We start from the raw sequence: 25183 nt of genomic DNA, 5'->3' as shown, positions 1-25183 counted from the left end.
TGTCTAGTGCTGGAAAAACAAAATAGGAAGAGCGGAAAGAGGAAAAAAAATGCGCACCAATGTTTTTCCAAAATTATTTTCTTCAGTAGTGTAAATCATTAATCTGTATTATTGGCAGGATGCTTTACACTACAGTACTCTTGGTAGATTCTAAAATTAAAATTATTGACCACAAATTGAGAGTCACGTAATGCTACATTTAAAAAAATTAACACAGGTAATCCTGGCAGAGTCAAAACATTTTAATTGATTTGAAAATTGCTGCACAATAAAAGATCTGTGGTTTACACAGGCTGAAGGCACCATATACAATGCAGTGATCTAAAACATTTCAGTATTATTCTGTTCCTGTTTATCAGTCATTGGGTTAAATCCTTATCTTGTGACAGGCTCATCGCTGTATCATTAGTACAAAACAAACTCCCTTACAAATTTGACAGGCTGTATTCATCAATCTTTGTTCTCGTAGCAAATCAGCAGCAACAATAAGTTTTACAATTGTTAAAGATTCATTTGACCAACCATTTTCAACATGTGGAGATGCCAGTGATGGACTGGGGTTGACAAATGTAAGGAATCTTACAACACCAGGTTATAGTCCAACTGTTTTATTTGAAAATCAAATTTTCCTGGTGTTGTAAGATTCCTTACATTTGTTAACCATTTTCAAGGTTGTAATCAAGCATAGGCAACAACTGCTGTAGTGCAATGTTACCTCACAAAAAGGGCAGCAAGTATACATGGTATCCAAACAATAAGTGTGCATATCTTATTTTTTGTAACAATGTTTGATAAGAATGAATAAACGAATAACAGTAATAGAAAGGAAATATCTTAAACAAAATTGGGTTGTTTTATTACCTTTTACATTGAAATTTACATTTACAAAATTTTAATCTAACCCTATCCAACCAATATTCAGAATGTTGTTTTTGATAGTAGAGTAAAAAGAAAATGTAACCAAAAACAAACTGATATTTTCAATCATTTTTATTTTAACCAGTTAAAAGAATGTTTTACTGCTCAGGGCAAGCGTTTTGTATCTCTTTGGCTGTTTCCAATGAAAGCTAGTCAGAATTACACCAGCTCTTGCTTGCAGGCTTTATGTAAATCAACACTTTTTCCTCTTCTCAAGGTGTCAGTTCTTGCTCAGATATAATTCCATGAATGCCAGCAGCACCTCTAAGTGGGCATGCTTGGAGTGTAAGCCTAGACAATACTTGTGCAGTGTTGCAGCTGGGGTGTCTGTGAATTGAAAGCAGAATCCCAGTCTTTGGATAGGGCCAAGATGGCTGCTACTGTAAAAGTGTCCTGTAGCTGGTGCAGTTTGATCATCCCACAAAATCTTAGAGGTGTGCTTGTGAAATGAAAACAGTGACATTCTCAATCTCTAGGACCCATATATCTGCAGATGCTTTTGCATAGTTGCAAACTCCTGCACATAGCCTCGATCTGGTTTCCAATTGGGAAAATAGCAAGTCATTGGTGTGAATGCTCAGGTGGCAAAGATCAGAAGAGGAATACCCAATTTTTAAGGGTGGCTGTGCTGTTTTATCTTGTTCTGCATAATGTGGGCAAAATGGTGCATACATTCCTTAAGGGTACATGTTAGCAACCTGAGGCAAATTTGATAGGTTATGGCATTGTGTTTGTGCAACAAGCATTTTAGCAACAAGCATTTTAGCAAATGTAAGCATCAACAATAGTGAATAGATTATTTCACCTTGCACAGTATTTAAAGCCTTTAGCAGATGCTGATGCAGAAATGCTGACCCAGTTATAGAGGCATTCATTTTGTTTGATGAAGGCAATAAAGTGTATGGATCAGTGCCAAAGGGCATAGTCTATAGTCACACCCAGCTTGGGCTTACTCTTTCTACTCAATGTAAAATTCCAATTTGTGTCTTAGCCTGTTGTATAGTAATTGTTTTTGTTTTGATTATTTGCTCTCTAGATGGCTGTCCATTTAACAAATCGTTGATTGCTGCTGTCATCACAAGATCTAAAGAACATTGCTTTTCTTTCTTTTCTGTATGCTTAGCCTGAAAAGGAGCCCAGTTAGATACTTTCTAGAGTTTTGTCACCTGGGCTTCTGGGAAACCTGAACATTTGATTCTCTACCATCTGTATAAAGGCTGAAATTTTTGTCCCAAACTTTGGCAACAAGAGCAAGAAGCAAATAACCTTTAGTGAAGGAAAAACAAACTGATGCAATGCCATAGATCCTGGAGCATTATAGGACATGGGATTCAGATATCCTGGGCAACACTACTTATCTGCATTACTATGACAATAATGTACATTTGCACACACAGCACATAGAGCACATTTTCTAGATCCTGCAGCTGGGCATATTTGATCACCTGTGTGTAGTGAATAAAGAAAGACTGGACAGAAAGGATTGTACACATGTAAGGAGGCCCACCCAATTTTCCATCCATTTAAATTAATGGATTGAAAATTGGACAGGCTCCCTTACAATGTGTGATCTTCCCTGACCAATTTTCCTCTATATACTGCACCCAGCTGATCGAATATGTCTAAACACAAGGACTGGAAAATCTGCACCATGGTTTCTCCACAACCTATCAAGCTGGCCTATATTCTGGTGGCTGGAGGATGCAAAATTAGGAAGTGACAGGCAGTTTTATAATGGTTTAGGGTTCACTATTTTCCATGTATCATGGCTTACTATCTCATAGTTAAACCTTTTGTAATTGCACAGATCTTGCTTTCTTATTTTATTGTTTGCTTCATACAGATCTCTTGTAATAGGTGGTATGGGATCAGTTTTGGATAAATGGGCTAACTCAGCATTGTAACTCCACTGACGACTATCCAATTTATGAAAGTGTCTGTGAGAAATTCCACTTTGCAAAGAGGACTGGTATTCATGTTCTGTAACTGCATCCATCTCAGCTTTTGGTGGTAGTTTGTAGGTACCATCTAAAGATGCCAAAACAAATAAGACCTGACTGTGGAACAAAGGAAAAGGACAAACGGTCTTGCATAAACCAATAAAAAAGAGAGTCGGAAAGGTGGTGTGAACAATGTGTTTGTAAAGTGGGGTAACCCTGTGATCGTTCACTTTTAAGCCCACCTCTTTTTCAAGAAAAGGAAAAGAATAGTTATAACCAGTACACAGAACATTAATACATCTGCAGGATACTCCATTCCATCATTACAGATCAGTCCAGTCTCTGAAAATCTGTTCACACCTTTGGCTAGCAGGAAATTTGGAGGCAGGGGTGATGATATTAGCAAATGATTATATATCAAAACAACTTGATTTACAACCACGCATAATTCCAGTGCTATGTCAATCCCAGATGGACCAGCACCAAGCAGAACCAGATTCTTCCCAGTGAAAGGCTCAGCAAACCTGTACTCATGACTGTGCATTATCTGTCCTTTGAAACACTCAATTTCAGGGATGTGCGGGATGAAAGGGTCAGAATAGTGGCTGAAAATAGAAAATTTAAAACATACTAAAAACTTGATTATTACAACATTTTACAAGCCACCTAAATATAACAAGAAGTCTCAAAGCATAAAGATTTACAAAAACTTGTTAACTAGGTATTAGATCTTTCTGCTTGCTTTAATCCTGTATTTAATTGTTAACAGTTGTAAATTTGATTTTCAAATTGCTCACTTATTACAATTCTATTCTTAAGGGAACATTATATAGAGGGGAGTGAATACTGTACACTTGTTTTACTAATAAATTAAATGCATTCAATGGTAGCAAAGACAATACCATTTACATCACAGTCTGCAGCAGCCCCATCCTGCTTCTTTCAGCTGTGATAAATTTGTTCAAAGACTGATAGGTAATATATCTTACAACGACACAATAATCATCTCAACTTGAAAGTGCTGCTACAAAGCTTCACATCAGATAGCATTTAGATCCCACCCCATCCTCTGAGCCAAAGGTGGCTGTTAGGAAGTGAGCTGTCAAAATTATATGGAAAATGGGTGTCGGGGAAAATTACTGTTAAATTTATTTATTCAGAAATCTTGGAAACAAAAATAAGCATTTCACATTGTTAAAATTTAACACTGCAGACTCACCCATTACAAACAATAACAGAATCAAATCTCTCCGTACTACGGCAATGACTTCTCAGATTCAATGATGTTACTTCCCATGAGCTCTGAACATCTCCAGTGGTTCCAGAAACAGGATTCACTAATTCAACATACGTGAGAAACTGTGAAAAGATTTGCCAAGTATTCACACATTTTTTGTACATGCAAATGTAATAAATCTGAACAAAAAACTAACACTCTACGCTCCTGAGTTTCTCTTTCCAATCTTAGTGCAGAATTTTTTTCTAGAACCACCCAATGTGCTAGAGATTATGTGGGTGGCGGGGGGTTGTTGAAAGAGAGAAACTAACTGAAGAGTAAAAGGGCCATTTCAATAATCCTTGCAAAATACAGCCACCAGGACTACTGCATGAGCCCAAACGCTGCACCACTAGAGCAATGAGCTACACTCACCGGATTCTGCAAGGCCAGCACATGAATGTTATTTAAACATGCTTCCTGTGCAACTTGAGCCTTGCACAAGGAACATAATGAAAGAACGCTATTCAAATCGTAATAACTGCTGAAAATTAAAGGGATGTGGCAATTTAAAGGTAAATGTAGCATAATGCCCATGCCCATACATCAGTAGGGCAGAGTCAAGATGCAATGTGTAATTGAAAACTTTCTCACTCATCTTCCAAGGACTTCAGATTGGTCTCATGGCAACCATCAGTGATCCCTTGTATTTTGTAACAGCACTGTGACATTGAATAACAGTGCATGCTATTCAATGTGAAAGGAGATGCTGGCTTTGTTGACCAATGACTCAAATCTGCAGCTGAATGAAGTTGCACATGAAATGGGTGTAAGCACTCCAGCTTACTGAAAATAGAAGTGTGCCAAACTGCAAGCCAAAAATAAATTCTTGTACAGCCTGCTTGCCCAATTCAATACTCCCTGCATGCCAGTTGCACACACCCTATTCTGCTGTACAGGACCACTGAATTGGCTTTAATAGTTTGTCCCCAGGGGGGCAGAAGAAATCAAGAGCGAGTCACCTCTTGATAACTGATTCAAGAATGCTGGTGATAGAAGCCGGGAACAGGTTGTTTGCTACTTTTTTCCAACAGAGAGTATGATGAAAGACACTGAGGTACAGAAGGGAACAACATAGGAACAGGAGTTGGCCATTCAGCACCTCGAGCACCATTCAATTAGATCATGGCTGATCTGTATCACAACTCTATCTACCCGCCTTGGTTCCGTAACCCTTAATACCCTTGCCGAATAAAAATTAGGGAAGAATATATTTAAGAACCATTATCCAGAACAATGGTCTGGTTAAACTACAAATATCTCCTCAATTTCAACAGCGATGTTATCATCCAGTCTGAAGTTGAACTCCCTTCACAATACTCTGGGTAGGAATTCTTACCAATTAACAGTTCAGAACTGAAAACTCTCAGGGTTCAACCCTGTGACCTTTGAAAGGTAATAAGGTTCTCAAAAGTGCAGCAGTTCCTGTGATCTTTTTGGTTCCTGTTCCTTTCTGATCTCTTCGATTACCTTTTCTTGCACTTTACAAAAGCACTAGTGCAAAATTTAGTACTAATACCTTTATGTTGGGTTGAATTTCAAAATGATCAGTGTATTGCTCCAGGTATGTCCTCACATCAGTGTGACGAATGAAAGAAGGGAGTTGAGGGTCAAATGGAAAATCTGGGAAGCACATGACCTCTTTTGGAAGATTTGTCCTAAAGGAAAGAAAAGAGACAAAAACAAAATAATACTTTGGGAATGAAATACGTTGTCACTCAAAAAATGAGAGTTGGTTTCCACATAATAAGCAGATATTATAGGGGTCAATTTCTGACTGTGTGCTGCCAGTAGGGAACCTTGCTCATTAGGGAGCAAGTATCAATAATTCGGCTGCACGCTGTGCATGATTTTCCAGCTATTTAAGTTAATGGCCAGAAAAAACACAAACAGTGCACATTTGAGTTTTTGACATGCACTTCTAGTGCTGAGGTTCCCTTGCAGGAACATAAAGTTGGAAAATTACTCCTTACTCATGTTTTTTGAATTTCTTAGTATCAAATTTAATAAACCACCATTGTTTGATTACAAACTGGATACTTTGTGGTAGACAAGTGTTGGTTATGAGCTAAAATAAAACAAAAAATGCTGGAAATATACAATTGATCTATCACCATCTGAAAAGATAGGTTAACATTTCAGGTGGTCTCCACTGAAATGTTAATGTTTTTTTCTCCTTTCAGACATTGATGGATAGACTGTACTTCCCTCATTCTTGTTTTTCATCTCTGATTTCCAGAGGTTCCAGTACTTTTTCTTTCTGCCTTTTCTTTTTAGCTGGCTAAGAGCCTGTGCCTGCAGATTTCATCACTATGTCATTGATTTTTTTAAGGACTGAAGTAAAGCAGACACTAGCACCATTTATAACTTAGAGCTTCATTTACAAGGTTAGTTGTTATTTTGTTTATCCCTAAGTGTTAAGTAGTTTGTTGCCAAATGCAGTTATGGGGCAGAAAAATGTCCAAAGCTGAATTTGGTTTATTTTTCCACCACCATCATCTGTTTTTTTCATTTAGAGTTCTAGTATCTATGCACCTACCAGGTAAGACACTACCCCAAAACACCAAGATCAATTGGAGATTGGCAAACCACAGTCAGAAAGAAAAGAAAAAAGTTGTATTTCTATAGTGCCCTTCATGTCATTAGGATATAGCATAGCACTTCAGAGTCATTAAATTCCTGTTGAATTGTAGTTACTATTTTGCACATAAACACAGCTTGTGCACAATTTGCAAACAGCAATGAGATGAATGATCAGTTAATCTGTTTCAGTGGTATTGGTAGAAGAATGAATGTTGGCCAGAACACCAGAAGAACTCATTGCTCTTTTTTGAATAGTATTATGGGATCTTGCATGCCCAACTCAACAGATGGGGCTTTGGTTTAATATCTGATGTGAAAAACAACACCTCCAACAATGCAGCACTCCCTCAGTACTGCTACTGGAAAGTCAATCTAGCTGTCACCACTTTCTCAATTGCTCGCTCTCTCTCTCTCTCTCTCTCTTCCTCCACCTCCCCTCCTCCAAATCCCTGTCCTTTTCCCATTGTCTGTATCTATACAGGTCTCACCTTCTCCCAGCTGTCTTTACCACAAGGCCTCACAAACATCTTGTAGATTCACCTGCTAGCCCTACATCTACCAGCCAGACCCCTTGGATACTGACTTCTAAACAGGCCTGGACTTCCATTCCAATCAGAACCTGATTCCAACCAGTCTTTGCCATCTTGCTATTGAAGATTGTGTCTCAACAAGGTTTCTCTTTCTTCACGGATTGACTGTCATCTTCCCTACAGGATCAAGATTGTACACTGTTCCACTATCTAGACAAAGTGGTTGATATCTGGTTCCTTTAATGATCCCTGTCTTTCAACTGGACCTCTCCTTATAGTTGGATGGTGCCTATTCTGACTACCACCATTTGCCTATAACCGGGTGTTCTTATATTGCTACTTTCTGGCCCTCAGTTACACTTTTTACTTTGACGTGATTTGCCTCTTGCTCTGAGGTTCTTTATCCAAGACTCCCCATTCCCTGCTTACATCTATGGTATATTTATTTAACAGAATCCTCAATTTGCTTGCATATTTTGGCTGTTGCTCCACAATTCTTTTCTCCTGCTTCGGGCCTTTTGTTGTTCTTCTTCTCGACCAACTATGCGTCCTTTCACCTCCCTCTCGCCCAGTATTCTCTGTCCTATATCACTCCTCTTACCCTTCATTACCCCTCAGCCTCCTCCTCTCCTGTCATCTGAGTCTTGAGTTCTCGCTCAATGAACCTTCTACTTCTCTCTGTACCTCCCTTGGCATTCTCCGCTGGGTCTATCACAGCATTTATTGCTGGGTTCTCCTACAGTAACAACCCCAAACTGTCCCATCCTCTGCTCTCAGCATTTATCTTGTTGGAAGTGTTCTTCAGGTCGATTCCTCTTACCTTCTCCCCATCCCACTTACCCTTCCTCTACTGTCCACCCCAATCTTACCTGCAAATCCACAATTACTTCCCTTCCCTGCATTTCCCTCCAGAATATTCTTGTGAACAAGGTCTTGTTGTTTATTATCTCGACTGGATGATTCCATCAACATAATTGCACTCACTGAAATATGACTCATGGTTGGCTCCTCTTTCACCCTACACGAGGGATTGAGAGAGAAAATTAGGACTCTTGGTAAATGAGTTAAAATGAGGTGAAGGATTAAAAAAATGGCCAAGGAATCATATAAGGGTAAATTTAAAAGGGGTTGTTTTCCAATGCGGTCCAGTAGTGCCCTAGGCTTCAATGCTCGGTGCCCTTCTCTTCATTATATTTATTAAGGATCTGAAGGGGAACTTAAACAGCATATTAATTAAATTTGCATATGACACCAAATTGTGTGACAGAGTAAGGACCTTAGAGGAAAATAGATGACATGGATTTAGATAGATTAGCAAAGTGGACCCAAGATTGGATAGATTGGGAAACCAGGCCCAAGACTGGCAAATGTCCTTCAATGTAGCCAAATGTTAAGATAGGCACAAAGATAAACAAAATAAGGGCACAGAGTAGAACATGAATCAGTGTCAATTAAAGGTGAATGAGAGGGAGAATGTTTTTCCAGTGATCATTGATCACATCTTCAAGATTCAAGCTTAGTGTCAGCAGGCCATGGTCAAAGCAAATAGGGTTCTGGGCTGTATTGCACAGATTATTCAGAGTACTGTGTCCAGTTTTGGTCCTCCCAACCTCAGAAAGGACATAGCGATGCTAAAGAAGACGCAGAAAAGGGTAACCAGGATGATCGCTCGCCTGAGATTATTGAGCTATGAAGATAGACCTGATGCCTTGGGTTTACACTTACTGGAGGGAAGCAGATTTGAGGGAATCTGATTAAAGTATTCAAGATTATTAAAGAAACGATTATCAAGCAAGTAGATGGTGTTTTTGAACTTTTGGGGTCAGGTAGAACTAAGGACCACCCATTACAGCCTGAGGAAGCAGGGGGATGAGGTTGGATGTCTGGAAGTTTTACTTTTCCCAGAGGGTGATTAACCTGTGGAACAGGATTCTAGTGGAGGTAGTGAAAATGGATTTCTTACTGTCCTTCAAGAAAGCATTAGATGCATTTCTGGAAAATGAAGTGAACACAACATATAGAAGGCAAGATTAAATTATTCTGGAAAATAATGCATGCACATCAGAGTTTGTGGGGTTTGTCTGATATCCCATGTGAAGGTGGAGAGGAATTTCTAACCGAGGACTCCTGAATTGGCTACAAAAAGCATGGCATACCGTGTTTGGATTACTTCCAAGGAAGCATGAAAAATTGAAGTTAATCAGGCATTCATATATCTTCGTGATGTCATTAAGCCAGCTGTCCAAGCTTCCTCTGGGAAGAGGAGCCTCCATCTGCACTAATCATCTGCTAAAATGAGGTCTAGCCACCTCTGTCTGCAGATGCAACATTTCAGGCACCAGTGGGTAGGTACAGAGGATCTCCTTTGTAGCCCGACTTTCCTGGCAACCCTCCACAGGTCCTCCACTTCTTCCAGACATGTCAAATAGGGTGAAGTTCCATTTGGAAATCCATTCGTGCAAGTAATTGTGCAGGAGGCAAAACATTATTTATAACAATTAGTACAAAGACTCATGAGAACTAAGTGCCAACAGAAAAAAAGCTTGAGTAAATGGCTGAAATATACTTACCTTCGTATTACTGTGTCCTATGATCTCCGATGTACTTACTGTTACTTAGCAACCCTGGATACCCATTTCACATAGCTGTAATTTGTATTTAACATCCTGTATACCACAATGCTGGGAAATGGCATACAGATGACATGCCCCCAAATATTAAAATGAAATGTTTGAGGCAGGCATTTCCACGACTGCTGGTCCTGTCAACGAGAAAGTATGTCAGGGCACAAATTGGACAGAATTCTGACAAGACAGAAATTCTGCCCATTTTCCATTTCTGACTGATCAATTGGTGCCTAAAAAAAATCATCAGGCAGTAAGCAGCAAGATGGTTATGACTTAATGCAATCAAAGGAAAACTTTTTGCATTATTAGGACCGGCTGGCACCGAGTTCTATCTTAAATTTAAAAAAACATGAAATTAAAAATTTTCAACAGTCCTTACACTTCTGTCATTAAAGTATACTGGGGTCAGTCACAAAAAAGGCAATATTTGAAGCCCAAAGTAAAAGTTATTGACTTCATATCAGCTACAGTTTATTTTTGGAACCAAATCTGGTACCTGCTTGTACCCAGCTAGAATTCTATATCCACCAGAGGCTAATGCTGAGTCATAGTTTGTCTTTAGGAGTCGAGAGCTCAGATAATAGCAGTGTAAAAAGTTAACTACTCAGCAATCTCAACATGTAAGTTTCCCTGATCCTGAACAGCATAGATTTTTTTTAAAGTTCTAATGTATATCTCTTTCCAAAGTTGCTTTTTCCCCCAACTTTGCTTTCTGTTAACTCTTCCTATTAAATCAACTGGGGGAGTATCATTCCCAACCCTCCCTCCCACCAATTATGTTTTGTTTAAAAATAAAATTTAGGACAGCCTGTTAACTACAACATTACAGTTACAACTAGGATCAAATTCCAATCCAAGCATGATTGATATTCAAGCTTAGGCTTCTCATAAAGGGAAGTTTTTTCTGGTGTTAGCCAGGTTATTTGTGGGAAAAAGGAAAAGCTAGGAATTCCTTTGTGCATGACTCGGGTACCTCATGAGAGCTAACCAATCAGTTGCATTGAGATATTCACAAACTTTACTATCTCACTCTCTCATCCAAAGAGGACAGTGTGGATATCAGCTGGTGTGGGGAAAGACCAAATAAGGAAAAAATGAGAGGAAACCATATATTGAGCTCAAGCTGTATCAGACTGGGAAACTCTCTTTACACTACACTAACATTGAGAATAGTAAGAAACTGCAAACTTAAAGCCTGATTGAATAAGTTTACAGTTCAACCTAAAGAACTGATTCAGAAATGCAGTGAAATTGGACATCAACGCCATAAGGTTACCTACTTTAAGATGGTCAATATATCAGCTTTTGAAAGCTAGGATTATAATGAACCACCTCACAGAATTAGGCAGGTACATCCACAAAGAGAATAACTGAACTTTTCTGAAGGCATAAAGTTTAAACAAATCTTTACTTTTACCGAAATGGACTGGAATATATAGGGTGAAAATATAAACAAAAACAATAATCAAAATGTGAGCCAAGCAGAAGCACAGAAAAATTGAAAGTTAGTACTTTGTTGAAAGTTATTATAATTTGTACACATGGTAATTTTTCTTCAAATTGCAAGACTGTAAAATCTGGGTGCCTAGTAATTCAAGTAGTTCAGTACTCAACCCTCAACCAAAATGTTATTCAAATTCATTTGGTTCAATGTTATCACTTCTTGACTTTGCCTCATGGTGCAGTGCTGAATAGAAGCTGGATGTTCCACATCCTTCAGTTTTGTACCATACAGACATGATATTTTGCATACAAATTAGAAATCTCACAGAGTAAGGAGAAAATAGAGACTTTCATAAGGTAGCACTGATTTCTATTAATCTTGAAGAGGAATTCACTTTGCATTGCTGACTAATCAACTAAAGGTTACTACTTAGATTTTCACTGTTAGCAGGTACTATTTTCACTGTACATAGAGGTCTGTTCCATTCAGTTACATTTGACATAAATTAGGAGTTATCAGTTTTTTTCTCCCCAGTTTCCTCTCTTGACTTATGCTGAGATACATTTCCACAGCCGCCAGCCACCCTCCATTACCATGTGTGAGCCTAGACGGTGTTGGTATACTAATCAACTGTAGAGAACATGATGACTGTGCCTGATCCAGTTCTCAACCAATATTCAAATGTATATTTTCCTGCAATTGTCAGTGGGCAGCAATCAGCTGCAGGAATCCAACTCTGTTTCCAGGCACAGCCTTCGGCCATCACAGCTCAACACTGTGGAATTCTCTTCCTAAATCCATCTGCCATCCCCACCTCCATAAGCCTTTTCAAAACTTAGCTTTTTTACCACATCTTTAGTCACTTCCCCTAACCTTCTCCCCAGCTTTGCAAAGTGTTTTGCTACTTTTGAGACACTACATAAATGTAAGTTGTACAGTGAATTATGGCAAGATTGATGTTATTTTTGGTAATTTCACAATAATATGAGCAACATCTTCCATGAAATTAAGGTTTCAGGCAGCTAATGTAACAAAAAGCAGCAATCAAATTTCTGATCACTTTGGTTAACATCAAATAAGAAACATAAAAAACATAAGAAATAGGAGCAGGAGTAGGCCATTCGGCCCCTCGAGGCTGCTCCGCCATTCAATAAAATCATGGCTGATCTTCAACCTCAACTCCATTTTCTACTGCAGTTTCTCTAACCTGCAGCCCTATGGCCTTACAGCCCCAAACCCAAGCAATCCAAAGCACATGCAACTCAGTCCAAATAGTGCTTATTTCTTTTTTGCTGCCTTGTCCTATGTGAATTTTATGGGCCCTGGAAGCTTGGTGAAGACTTTTTCCAATAAGTAGATAAATTCCAAATCAGAACACTAAGACTGGTTAGTATGGGCAGCTGGAAACATGAATTTAAACTTTTTAAGTGCCCCCTCGGGCTCCCTGGTATACATCTCTGCAGCCCATGATGACAAAAGCAAGTACACTCCTGCTCTATTGCACCTGGATTGCTTTTCTAAAATGACACCACGACCACCAGATGGTGCAATTACCACATACGGAACAAAATCAAACGGTTGGATGCACGTCATCTGGACTACTCTCGCAGGGGAGGGCAAAATCCAATGGGCATTAGAAGGTCGAGACCCCAACCTGATCTACGAACAACAGGATCTAGGTTTGCGTTCATGAAATTCTATCTAATCGGTACTGCAAAAATAGTCATCATTTAGGTTGTTGAGTTACAAATGCAATCATATATTTACAACAGTTTTTAGCACTCATAGCAATGCTATTTTGGCTCCTAATGCCTTCAAATATGGACACAATTTATTGCAAAATCCGTGCATCATTTGCAATCAAGTAAGATTTTCCAGAAAAGTGCTCCACATTACCGTCCTGATGTACATTACCTTAAGTCCCTGTACATGCTGGAGTGTATTGGTAGACCATTGTCATCCTTTCCCACTCCGTCCGTGTAAACCCAGGTGCCTCCAACACAGTCAGACAGCTCATAGACAACAGGGGGGGCGAAGATCTGTGGCCTGGCCAGCAGGTGACGAGCAGCACAGAGTCCGCTCGCCCCTGCCCCTATTACGGCTACTTTCAACTTGTGGTAACTCATTACTAATGACTTTACGAAACTGTGAACTTTAGTCATTTCCCAGGTCCTTTGCTCAATCGGTGTTTATTTGTCTAACTCGCTGCCTGTTGGAGATCTTTTATTTAAGGGTGTGTGACACCCTCTTCCATGTAAAATTATATCTCATTGGCGGAGAAATAAATTAATAATTTTAGTACTAAAGATGAGAATGTAGCACCTTTAAATGTCTTCTGGTTCCGACAGAGTTAACGTGTCCACTACACTATTCTACACCGCCGATTGGTGGATGTTCTTTGTAACCAAAAGCTGCTGTCAATCATCAACCACCGTGGGTGTTACCAGAGGAAAAAGGCGACGCATTTTCTTGACCTTTTAAGATGTCTCTGAAGACGTTTTAAACCGTATTTAATTTTTCTTAGAACATTTTGCATAGGTTGTATTTGCAATTTTTCATTTATTTTTCCCACTCTTAATTGTTAGTATCCCCCCCCCCTTCACCGCTCATGCGCAAAAAAAGACTGCGCCCACTTAAGTGTCTGACTGGTCTTTTTCTTTAATGGCTCTGATTCTTACGAACCGCTGGCAAACCATTCCCAGTTGTTGCAGCCCTCTGCTACCACATCCAAACTGCCCTTCTTCAGGTGTTAGTCTAGACAGTGCGTGTTCACAGGTTATTCTGTTATGGCACTTCTCTGCGAGGTCACTAGATGGCGAGCAGGAGTGGGAATTCTGGCTGACTTGTCCTTTCTCTAAGAACATAAGAGGAGCAGGAGTAGGCCATACGGCCCCTCGAGCCTGCTCCGCCATTCAATCAGATCATGGCTGATCTTCGATCTCAACTCCAATTTCCTGCCTGATCCCCATATCCCTTGATTTCCCTAGAGTCCAAAAATCTATCTATCTCAGCCTTGAATATACTCCTGATGTGGAGATGTGGTGATGGACTGGGGTGGACAAATGTAAGGAATCTTACAACACCAGGTTATAGTCCAACAGTTTTATTTGAAAATCACAAGCTTTCGGAGGCTTTCTCCTTCGTCAGGTGAAGTCACCCTGTTGGACTATAACCTATAACCTGGTGTTGTAAGATTCCTTACCTTTGAATATACTCAACGACTCAGCATCCACAGCCCTCTGGGGCAGAGAATTCCAAAGATTCACAGCCCCCTGAGTGAAGAAATTCCTCCTCATCTCAGTCTTAAATAGCCGACCCCTTATCCTGCGATTATGCCCCTAGTTCTAGACTCTCCAGCCAGGGGAAACTACCTCTCAGCATCTACCCTGTAAAGCCCCCTCAGAATTTTATATGTTTCAATGAGATCACCTCTCATTCTTTTAAACTCCAGATAGTATAGGCCCATTCTATTTAACCTCTCCTCATAGGACAACCCTCTCATCCCAGGAATTAATCTAGTGAACCTTCATTGCACCACCTCTAAGGCAAGTATATTCTTCCTTAGATAAGGAGACCAAAACTGTACGCAGTACTCCAGTGAGGTCTCACCAAAGCCCTGTACAATTGTAGTAAGACTTCTTTACTCTTCTACTGTAACACCTTTGCAATAAAGACCAACATGCCATTTGCCTTCCTCATTCATTGCAGTATCTGCATGCTAACTTTTTGTGTTTCTTGTACAAGGACACCCAAATCTCTCTGAACACCAACATTTAATAGTTTCTCACCATTTAAAAAATATTCTGTTTTTCTATTCTTCCTACCAAAGTGAATAATTTCACATTTCCCCACATTATACTCCATCTGCCACCTTCTTGTCCACTCACTTAACCTGTCTATATCCCCTTGCAGACTCTTTGTGTCCTCCTCACTGCTTACTTTCCCACCTAGCTTTGTATCGTCAGCAAACTTGGATACATTACACTCTCTTCCTTCATCTAAGTCATCAATATACACTGTAAGTAGCTGAGGCTAAGGCACCGATCCATGCAGCACCCCAATAGTTACAGCCTGACAACCTGAAAATGACCCGTTTATTCCTACTCTCTGTTTTCTGTCCTTTAACCAATCCTCTATCCATGCTAATATGTTACCCCAACCCCGTGAGCCCTTATCTTGCATAACAACCTTTTATGTGGCACCTTATCGAATGTCTTTTGAAAATCCAAATATACTACATCCACTGGTTCCCCTTTATCTACCCTGCTAGTTTCATCCTCAAAAAACTCTAATAAATTTGTCAAACATGATTTCCCTTTCATAAAACCATGTTAACTCTGCCAAATCATATTATGATGTTCTAAGTGCCCTGTAACCACTTCCTTAATAATGAATTCCAGCATTTTCCTGACGTCTGATGTCAGGCTAACTGGCCTGTAGTTCCCTGTTTTCTCTCTCTCTCCTTTGTTGAATAGCTGGAGTTCTGGCCTTAGCACAGCTGGATTACAATTATAGAGACCAAACTGCTGCCCCAGCTCAGATCAGCTCACCCCCTACAGACTGGAGATGAAACCTAGGACTTTCTTGAGCTGGGATAGGCAGATAATTACAATGTATGCAACTGTATACATTTATTTTGCAATGTGGAGCAAACCCAAAGAGCACTGATAATCTAAGGTTAATGTCAAAAAGCAGGCTGCAAGTTGTGCACATACACAATTCATGTGGTGATGTCCCATGTATGACTCTTAATTGAACTCTTCAATTGTTGGTCCAGATGTTGTATTTGAACCAGAATGAGCACAACCCAGTATCACAAAAATCTCATCATCACAAAGTTGCATCATGGGGCTAGTGGTATAGTCATGTGCTCATACTTATTGTTTTTGAACAGGTAGATAAAGCCTTAAAAATGTCCAAAAGTAATTTGGGTTTTATAAATAGGGGCACAGGGTACAAGAGTAAAGACGTGGTAATACATTTGTACAAAACATTGCTTAGACTACAGTTAGAGTGCTGTGGGCAGTTTTGGGTGCTCTATCATAGAAAGGACATTAAAGTATAGAGAGCATAAAGCGTAGATTCCCCAAGGTAATGTCATTGATAGGGAATTATCATTATGGGGAGAGACTTGAGATGCTAGGACTATTTACACTGGAGCAGAGAAGACTAAGATTTAACATTATGAAGGGTTTTGATAGACTGAATAGGAAATGAGGGGCCTAATGCATGTTTTAGGCCCCTTCTGCCAAATTCGATATCGCGGGAGCCAGGCATGCTTCTTAAGCGGTTGCGATATTTTTTAAAAATCCATTGCTGTGGAGCCAGGTGCAGCCTGAGATATCCTCCGGCTCCACAGTATTCCGATCAACCGCCCCTGTTTCCGCAAGTTGAGGAGTCAGTAACAAGAGGTCATCAATTTAAAATTGTCACTAAGAGTGAGGAGAGAGGTTAGGAGAAATATCTTTACACAGAGTGTTTTTGAATCATGAAGTGCTTTGCCACAGGGAATGGTTGAGGCATAGGCCATTGCATCTTTTAAAGGAAAATTGGATACATATTTGAAGCAGAGGGCTATGGAGAGAGAGCAGGGTAGTGGAATTAGGTTTGGATGGCTGTAGTCGGCTTAACATCAGCTGCGGAAAGTTACTTCAATCTATCATCAGGGACAGAGTGACTGAGCACTTGAAGAAGTATCAGCTGATCAAAGAGTCAGCATGGATTTGTGAAAGGTAGGTCATGCCTGACGAGCTAAATTTTTCTGAGGCGGTCACTTGCATGATGGATGGGGCATGTCTATGGAGGTTGTTCATATGGACTTTCAGAAAGCATTTGATAAGGTTCCGCACAAGAGGTTATTAGAAATGAAACTGCACTGAATCAGAGGTAACCTTGTGATATGGTTTGGTCATTGGTTGCGGTGGAAAACATAAGTATACAAAAGCCTGTCAGAGAAATCTAAATATTGAAAACAAATATTATTTAAGCAAGCTGCCGACGGCTGCTGTGCTTCCACAGGCAGATGGCCCATTTGAATATCGGGCCACTTGCCGGGTCCTGGAGGTGGGTGCAGCAGCAACAGGGGCGGTTGATCGGAATACTGTGGAGCCGGAGGATATCTCAGGCTGCACCTGGCTCCACAGCAATGGATTTTTAAAAAATATCGCAACCGCTTAAGAAGCATGCCTGGCTCCCGCGATATCGAATTTGGCAGAAGGGGCCTAAAACATGCATTAGGCCCCTCATTTAACTTAATGCCTGTTTTTGGCGGCTGCCAGAGACAACTGAAAAATCACCCAACCCAATATTGGGTCAGGCGTCCTTTAGGCCTGGGATGTTGGTCCCTGAAATTGACCCTCGTTCCCGTTTTACGGCTGTAAAATTGGTGCAACAAGATCCAATTTCTACTCCACTCTCTTTACCTCCCACCCTCTCCTTCTTCCCGCTGAATTCCTCAATTCATCCTGGAATTTCTCGTCTCCCTCCCTCAACCCAGTTAAGCTGAGACCCTTCTTCCATTTTCCCTGTTGGTGCTGCCACTTTTTTCCCACCCCCTATTTCATTGCTTGCACTCTCCCTCCCTCCTTCAACATTAATGCTGGCACTCTTCTTCTCCCGCTCAAAGTGCCATTCCATGCTTTTGTCCGCTTCCCTATCCCTTTCATTACCATCTAATTACCCTTTCCTTCAATTGCCATTCATTTTTCTCTCCTTCAATTGCCATCTATTTCCCTCTTTCATTGCATCTATTACCATTTTTGATTGTCATCCATTCCCTGCCAGCTGGTCAATCCCATTCCTGAGACTGACTGCTTATCTGCTGGACTAGGTCACTTTCAGATTTGCTGCCTACAGAATATAGTACCTGCAATGCCAACCATTATTGCTGGAAGCAGCACTGAGAAGAGGAAGGGATCTGGTTTGGAGAAGGACCAAGGGGAGAATTATTGGTGTCACTGTATCATATTAACCATGTTGTACTATCTGATCGCATTTCTTCCTCAGATTTAAGATTAATTAAACACTAAAAGCCCCAACGTTCAGACCTCCAGGAGCATTCTCCAAAGCATTTATTAAAAGATAGATAAAAATGACGCTGCTGTTAGGTAGGGAAACGCAGCAACCAATTTGTGCACAGCAAGGCCCCACGAACAGCAATGTTTATAAATGAACAGATAACCTGTTTATAAAATTCAATTCTTGGGAGTTGCACATTTTAAAATCACGTATCCTTTGATTTTGTTTGTGGGTTGTAAATTGCAACTGGAGATGGACAATTTCCCCATTTATTTCAAACAGATATAATCTGTTATTTTATCATCTCATCTGAAAGAGTATATACTGTTTAATGAATGTTGTGGTTTGGATAATCAAATTCTTACCATTACTGATGCTATTTTACTAACAGGTGAGGAGAAAACATGCAAATAGTGATTTATTTTGTATTGACCAGCATTATATGAATACATTTTTGCCACTGATTAACATTCATTTTAGATGATTGGAGCATCACTGTAGATTCTATGGTCAAGGCAGATTGAACTAACTAGTAACTAGAGGAGAATCAATTTTGGAAAGTAAGTCATTTCCCTTGCTGGCATCAAATGAAAATCTGAGGAATAGCATTTTTTCATTTTCATTGCACATGCAGTTTTAAATCAGTCTTATTTAATTGTTACTGTACTTACTGAACTTATCTTATGTGAAGGAAATCGATGATTAGCAACCTCCAGAGAAATTAGAAGTCAGCATATATTTGTAAAAGTGACTTAAAAAAAAACACAAATCTGGAAGCAATTCATAGGACGTGGCTGTAGAGCTACCTTTTTAAGCTGCTGTTTTTAAAATACGAAAAAATTACTCACCAACATTAGATTGCTATCTACATTGTTTCATAGAAGACAATTCTAATATACAAGCATATATAGGCATCTTAAAGTTTTAAAATTAGCATTTTTACACAGTTGTTCACATGAGTTTCTCATTAGGAAATGTTTTGAGATTAGGCTCTATAGAATTTTATCCTGGAATATCCTTGTTAAAATCATAGGTTTATATAAAAAAAGCTTTTAAAATTAATTTTAAAAATATGTTTCCCTATGATTGGCTTCTTGCTCTGAGCTGGAGTTTTCACCCGGTGAGAGATGTTCCAGACAGGACAACTGTCAAGACACTCTGTATAGTGTTTAAATGCATTTGGAAAGAAGATTCTCTCTAGTTATATTAACTTTTTAGAAAAGTTGTTTTGTTTACTTTTTAATTCATTTTTAGTTATAGTATGAGACACAAATAATTATTGGATTACTTTCAAAGCAATTTTTTTAAAGAATTCATTAACAAGAGAATGTTGACATTTTGGGGATTCCTCAAAAATTATAACCTTGAAAATTTGCTGACTGCAATCCCAGAGGTTACACCAGGATCACACTTGTTGGTGCCTTCCAGCACTGATCTCACCAAAGTTTGTAGTGTCAGTGGTAGGAAACTTATTTTACTGGTACTGACGATGCTTGCACCACTTTGGGCACATCTCTGGTGTCTGCCTGTCACATGCAGTTGGAAAATCCACCATCAGGGAAGGAGTGCCCCAGCTCCTCCCCTGAGACCCCAGCTATTTCCTCTTGGAGCTCTGGAAAGGGCCCATTCGAGAATTCTAGAGAGAGAAACAAAATGTCCTTGCCTTCAGCTGCTGCCCTTGCTTGGACCCTTGGTATGGCCCACTTGCACCCAACGAGAGGTCAAGGTGCCTTATCTCACTTAGCATACCAATCTCCAGTCCAATGCCAGCCCCAACTGAGCCAAGAAAGTGGGTATTACCCATGTAAGTAGCCCTCATTCCCAGCTCTGCCAGAGGTGAATGGAGGTTCCATCCCTGACAAGGCCAATCATAAAATCCTAGAAATGGTGGGAACCCAGCATAACCAAGTCCCTGCTATTTTTCAGTGTGTTCCACTGGAGTTACCATGGGAATCCAGCAGAACCCCTGAAGAAACTCTAGGTCTATTTTCCAAATAGTTTTAAAAATAATGTATGAAATGGCTACTGCGCTCGGCTACAGGAAAATATATTTTTCTCATAACTACTACACACCTTCTAGCAACCAGCTAAAGAGTAGCGTGGATCAGAGGTCTGCACTTCCAACCTGACAACTCTTCAAGAGAGACTTCAGAAGTGAAAAAAAAGGGGAGAAAAATAAAGTAAGTTAAAGAAAAAAGAAACCCCAGGAAAAAGCTCTCAAATTCTAGGCCTTGAAATTATGCTGTGGGATACTAACATATGAACACATAACAACAACAACTTGGATTGATATAGCATTTTTAATGTAGTAAAACGTCCCAAGACGCTTCACAGGAGCGTTATCAAACAAAATTTGACACCAAGCCACATAAGGAGGTATTAGGACAGGTGATCAAAAGCTTGGTCAAAGAGGTAGGTTTTAAGGAGCGTCTTAAAGGAGGAGAATGAGGTAGAGAGGTATAGAGGTTTAGGGAGGAAATTCCAGAGCTTAGGGCCTAGGCAGCTGAAAGCATGGCCACCAATAGTGGAGCGATGAAAATCAGGGATGCGCAAGAAGCCAGAATTGGAGGATCGCAGAGACCTTGGAGGGTTGTAGGGCTGGAGGAGATTACAGAGATAGGGAGGAGCGAGGCCATGGGGCGATTTGAAAACAAGGATGAGAATTTTAAATTAGAGGCATTGCTGGACCAGGAGCAGGAGTAGGCCAGTGAGCACAGGGGTGAATGCAATGGTGCAAGTTAGGATATGGGAAGCAGAGTTTTGGATGAGCTCAAGTTTATGGAGGGTGCAAGGTGGGAGGCCAGCCAGAAGAGCATTAGAATAGTCGAGACTAGAGGTAACAAAGGCATGGATGATGGTTTCAGCAGCAGATGAGATGAGGTATGGGTGTAAATGGGATGTTACAGAGGTGGAAGTAGGCGGTCTTGGTGATGGAGAGGATATAGGGACGGAAGAGCAGAGAGCAGAAAAAAAGCACGGGAATCCCCCAGCGGCCAAGTATATAGGAGAGCGGAGAGAAAGCACGGGAATTCCCCAACGGCCGAGTATATAGGAGAGCAGAGGGGAAGTGCGGGAATCCCCCAGCGGCCGAGTATATAGGAGAGCGGAGGAGAAGCGCGGGGATCCCCCAGCGGCCGAGTATATAGGAGAGCAGAGGGGAAGTGCAGGGATCCCCCAGCGGCCGAGTATATAGGAGAGCAGAGGGGAAGTGCAGGGATCCCCCAGCGGCCGAGTATATAGGAGAGCAGAGGGGAAGTGCAGGGATCCCCCAGCGGCCGAGTATATAGGAGAGCAGAGGGGAAGTGCAGGGATCCCCCAGCGGCCGAGTATATAGGAGAGCAGAGGGGAAGTGCAGGGATCCCCCAGCGGCCGAGTATATAGGAGAGCAGAGGGGAAGTGCAGGGATCCCCCAGCGGCCGAGTATATAGGAGAGCAGAGGGGAAGTGCAGGGATCCCCCAGCGGCCGAGTATATAGGAGAGCGGAGGGGAAGTGCAGGGATCCCCCAGCGGCCGAGTATATAGGAGAGCAGAGGGGAAGTGCGGGGATCCCCCAGCGGCCGAGTATATAGGAGAGCAGAGGGGAAAAACAAAAATAATCAAGGAGTGACGTCACAGGACAGCAGATAGGTGATTTATTGGTGAATATTACCGTTTAGTTTTGCTCTCTAAGCTAGGGCAGTGATTTAAACTAAGAACTGGGAAACTTTTAACTTACTATTACTTTATTAAATAAATAACTTAAACTACATAAACTAATTAGTTAATAAAACTAAAAATAATCGAGTGAATTTAACTAGTTAACTTTAAGTAATTAAATAAATAAAACAAGGTTAGATTGGGATGGCAGGGCAGGTGGTGTGTCATCAGCATGTGGGACTGTGTGGAGACCAGTGAGATCCCGGCAACCACATCTGCTGTAAGTGTCTGCAGCTCGAGGAATTTCGGCTCAGAGTGGTTGAGCTGGAGTCCGAGCTGCAGACATTGCAATGCATCAAGGAGGGGGAGAGTTATTTGGACACTTTGATCGAGGAGGCAGTCACACCCCTTAGGTTGGGTAGCAGTTTAGATTTATTCAGTGGTCAGGGGCAGGAGAATGTGACTGCAAGTCAGGCAGGTATGGGGACCCAGGATGCAGTGATTGAGAAGCCTCAGCCTTTGACCTGGTCCAACAGGTATGAGGTACGTGCTACCTGTATGGATGAGAACAAGGACAATAGGGAGGATGGGCAAACAGACCACGGCACTGTGGTACAGGAGGCCATTCAAGTGGGGGAGTAAAATGGAATCTGGTAGTGGTAGGAGATAGTATATTTAGGTGGATAGATACTGTTCTCTGCAGCCACGACCAGGAGTCCCTAAGGCTGGTTTGCCTGCCTGGTGCCACGATTATGGATATCGCCTCACGGCTGGAAAAGAAGTTGGAGCATGAGGGGGAGGATCCAGTTGTCGTGGTCCACGTAGGAACCAACGACATAGGTAGAACTAGGAATGAGGTTCTGCTGAGGGAGTTTGAGGAGCTAGGGTCCAAATTAACAAGCAGAACCTCAAAGGTAATAATCTCTGGATTACTACCAGAGCCACGCGCAAATTGGCATAGGGTCAAGCAGATCAGAGAGTTAAACGTGTGGCTCAAAGAGTGGTGTGGGAGACAGGAGCTTCGATTCATGGGGCACTGGCACCAGTACTGGGGAAAGAGGGAGCTGTTCTGTTGGAATGGGCTCCACTTAAACCGGGGTGGGACCAGTAGCCTGGCAAATCGAATAACTAGGGCTGTAGATAGGGCTTTAAACTAAAAAATGGGGGGTAGGTTCAGGCAAGGGGAAATTTAGAAATCTAAAGAGAAAAGTCAAGGCATTAGAGCAGTGTAGCGATTCAGAGTAGGATAAGCAGAGTGTGCAGGAAGGGACAGAGAGTTTAATGATAATAGTGCATCAGCGAACAAGGTCAAATCAGGGAAAAATGGTAAAATGTAAAAATTAATGGAGCTTTATCTCAATGCATGAAGCATTCGTAACAAGATAGATGAATTAATGGCATAAATAGAGATAAATGGGTTTGATCTAATGGCCATCACAGAGACGTGGTTGCAAGGTGACCAAGCTCAGGAACGAAATATTCCAGGGTACTTAACATTTCGAAAAGACAGACAAAATGGAAATGGAGGGGGTGTAGCCCTGATAATTAAGGATGACATAAGGACAGTAGTGAGGAAGGATCTTGGCTCGGAAGATCAGGAGGTGGAATCAGTATGAGTGGAGATAAGAAGTATCAAGAAGCAGAAAACATTGGTGGGAGTAGTCTTTAGGCCACCTAATAGTAGCTATACTATTGGACAGAGTATTCATCAAGAAATAATAGGAGCTTAAAACAAAGATAATGCAGTAATCGTGGGGGGACGTTAATCTTCATATAGACTGGACAAATCAATTTGGCAAAGGTAGTTTGGAGGACGAGTTCATGGAATGCATACGAGACAGTTTCCTAGAACAATATGTCGTGGAACCAACCAGGGAACAGGCTGTTTTGGATCTTGTCTTGTGTAATGAGACAGGGTTAATTAGTAATCTCATTGTAAGGGATCGTCTGGGGAAGAGTGATCATAATATGATAGAATTTTACATTGAGTTTGAGAGTGACGTACTTAAGTCAGAAACTAGTCTTCAACTTAAAGAAAGCCAATTACATAGGTATGAAGGGCGAGTTGGCTAAGGTAGATTGGGAAATTAGATTCAAAGGTATGACAGTAGATAAGCAATGGAAAACATTTAAAGAAATATTTCAAAATTCTCAACAAATATACATTCCATTGAGAAATAAAAACTCCAGGGGAAAAGTGATCCATCCATGGCTAACTAAAGAAGTTAAGGAAAGTATTAGATTAAAAGAAGAGGCTTATAATGTTGCCAAGAAGAGTAGTAAGCCTGAGGATTGGTAGAGTTTTAGAAATCAGCAAAGGGAGAAAATAGAATATGAGAGTAAACTAGCAAGAAATATAAAAACAGATTGTAAGAGCTTCTACAAGTATGTAAAAAGGAAGAGAGAAGCGAAAGTAAACATGTGCCCCTTAGATGCTGAGACAGGAGAAATTATAATGGGGAATAAGGAAATGGCAGAGACGGTAAACAAATATTTTGTGCCTGTCTTCACAGTAGAAGACACAAAAAGCATACCGGAAATAGTGGGGAACCAAGGGACTAATGAGAGTGAGGAACTTTAAGTAACTAATATTAGTAAAGAATTAGTACTGGAGAAATTAATGGGACTAAAAGCCGACAAATCCCCTGGACCTGATGGGCTACATCCAAGGGTTCTAAAAGGTGGCTGCAGAGATAGTGGACGCATTGGTTGTGATCTTCCAAAATTCCCTAGATTCTGGAATGGTCCCAGTGGATTGGAAGGTAGCAAATGTAACATCGCTATTCAAGTAGGGAGGGAGAAAGAAAACAGGGAACCACAGGCCAGTTGGCCTGACATTAGTCATCGGGAAAATGCTGGAATCCATTATTAATGAAGTGGTAACAGGGCACTTAGAACATCATAATATGATTAGGCAGAGTCAAAATGGTTTTATGAAAGGGAAATTGTGTTTACCAAATTTATTAGTTTTTTGAGGATGTAACTAGCAGGGTAGATAAAGAGGAACAAGTGGATATAACATATTTGGATTTTCAAAAGACATTCGATAAGTTGCCACATAAAAGGTTGTTGCACAAGATAAGGGCTCATTGGGTTAGGGGAACACATTAGCATGGATAGAGGATTGGTTAAAGGACAGAAAACAGAGAGTAGGGCTAAATGGGTCATTTTCAGGTTGGCAGGATGTGTAGCAAAGGTTGACAAAAAAAATG

General features: G+C 40.7%; 1 protein-coding gene across 1 annotated transcript; it reads right to left on the bottom strand.

Annotated features, from left to right (window-relative positions):
• Nucleotides 1-227: 227 nt before the first annotated feature.
• LOC137333702 (uncharacterized) lies at nt 228-13495 on the bottom strand. The gene is given in 5 exon segments (XM_067998001.1): nt 228-3142; nt 3145-3463; nt 4078-4217; nt 5654-5792; nt 13233-13495. Coding segments are annotated over 5 exon segments (1341 nt in total). The 5' UTR covers nt 13481-13495; the 3' UTR covers nt 228-2647.
• Nucleotides 13496-25183: the final 11688 nt, after the last annotated feature.

This window comes from Heptranchias perlo, chromosome 16 (assembly GCF_035084215.1).
Source record: "Heptranchias perlo isolate sHepPer1 chromosome 16, sHepPer1.hap1, whole genome shotgun sequence".
In the NCBI taxonomy this organism is placed as follows: domain Eukaryota; kingdom Metazoa; phylum Chordata; class Chondrichthyes; order Hexanchiformes; family Hexanchidae; genus Heptranchias; species Heptranchias perlo.
Note: the sequence above shows the minus strand (reverse complement) of the source record. Positions and strands in the feature narration are given on the sequence as shown.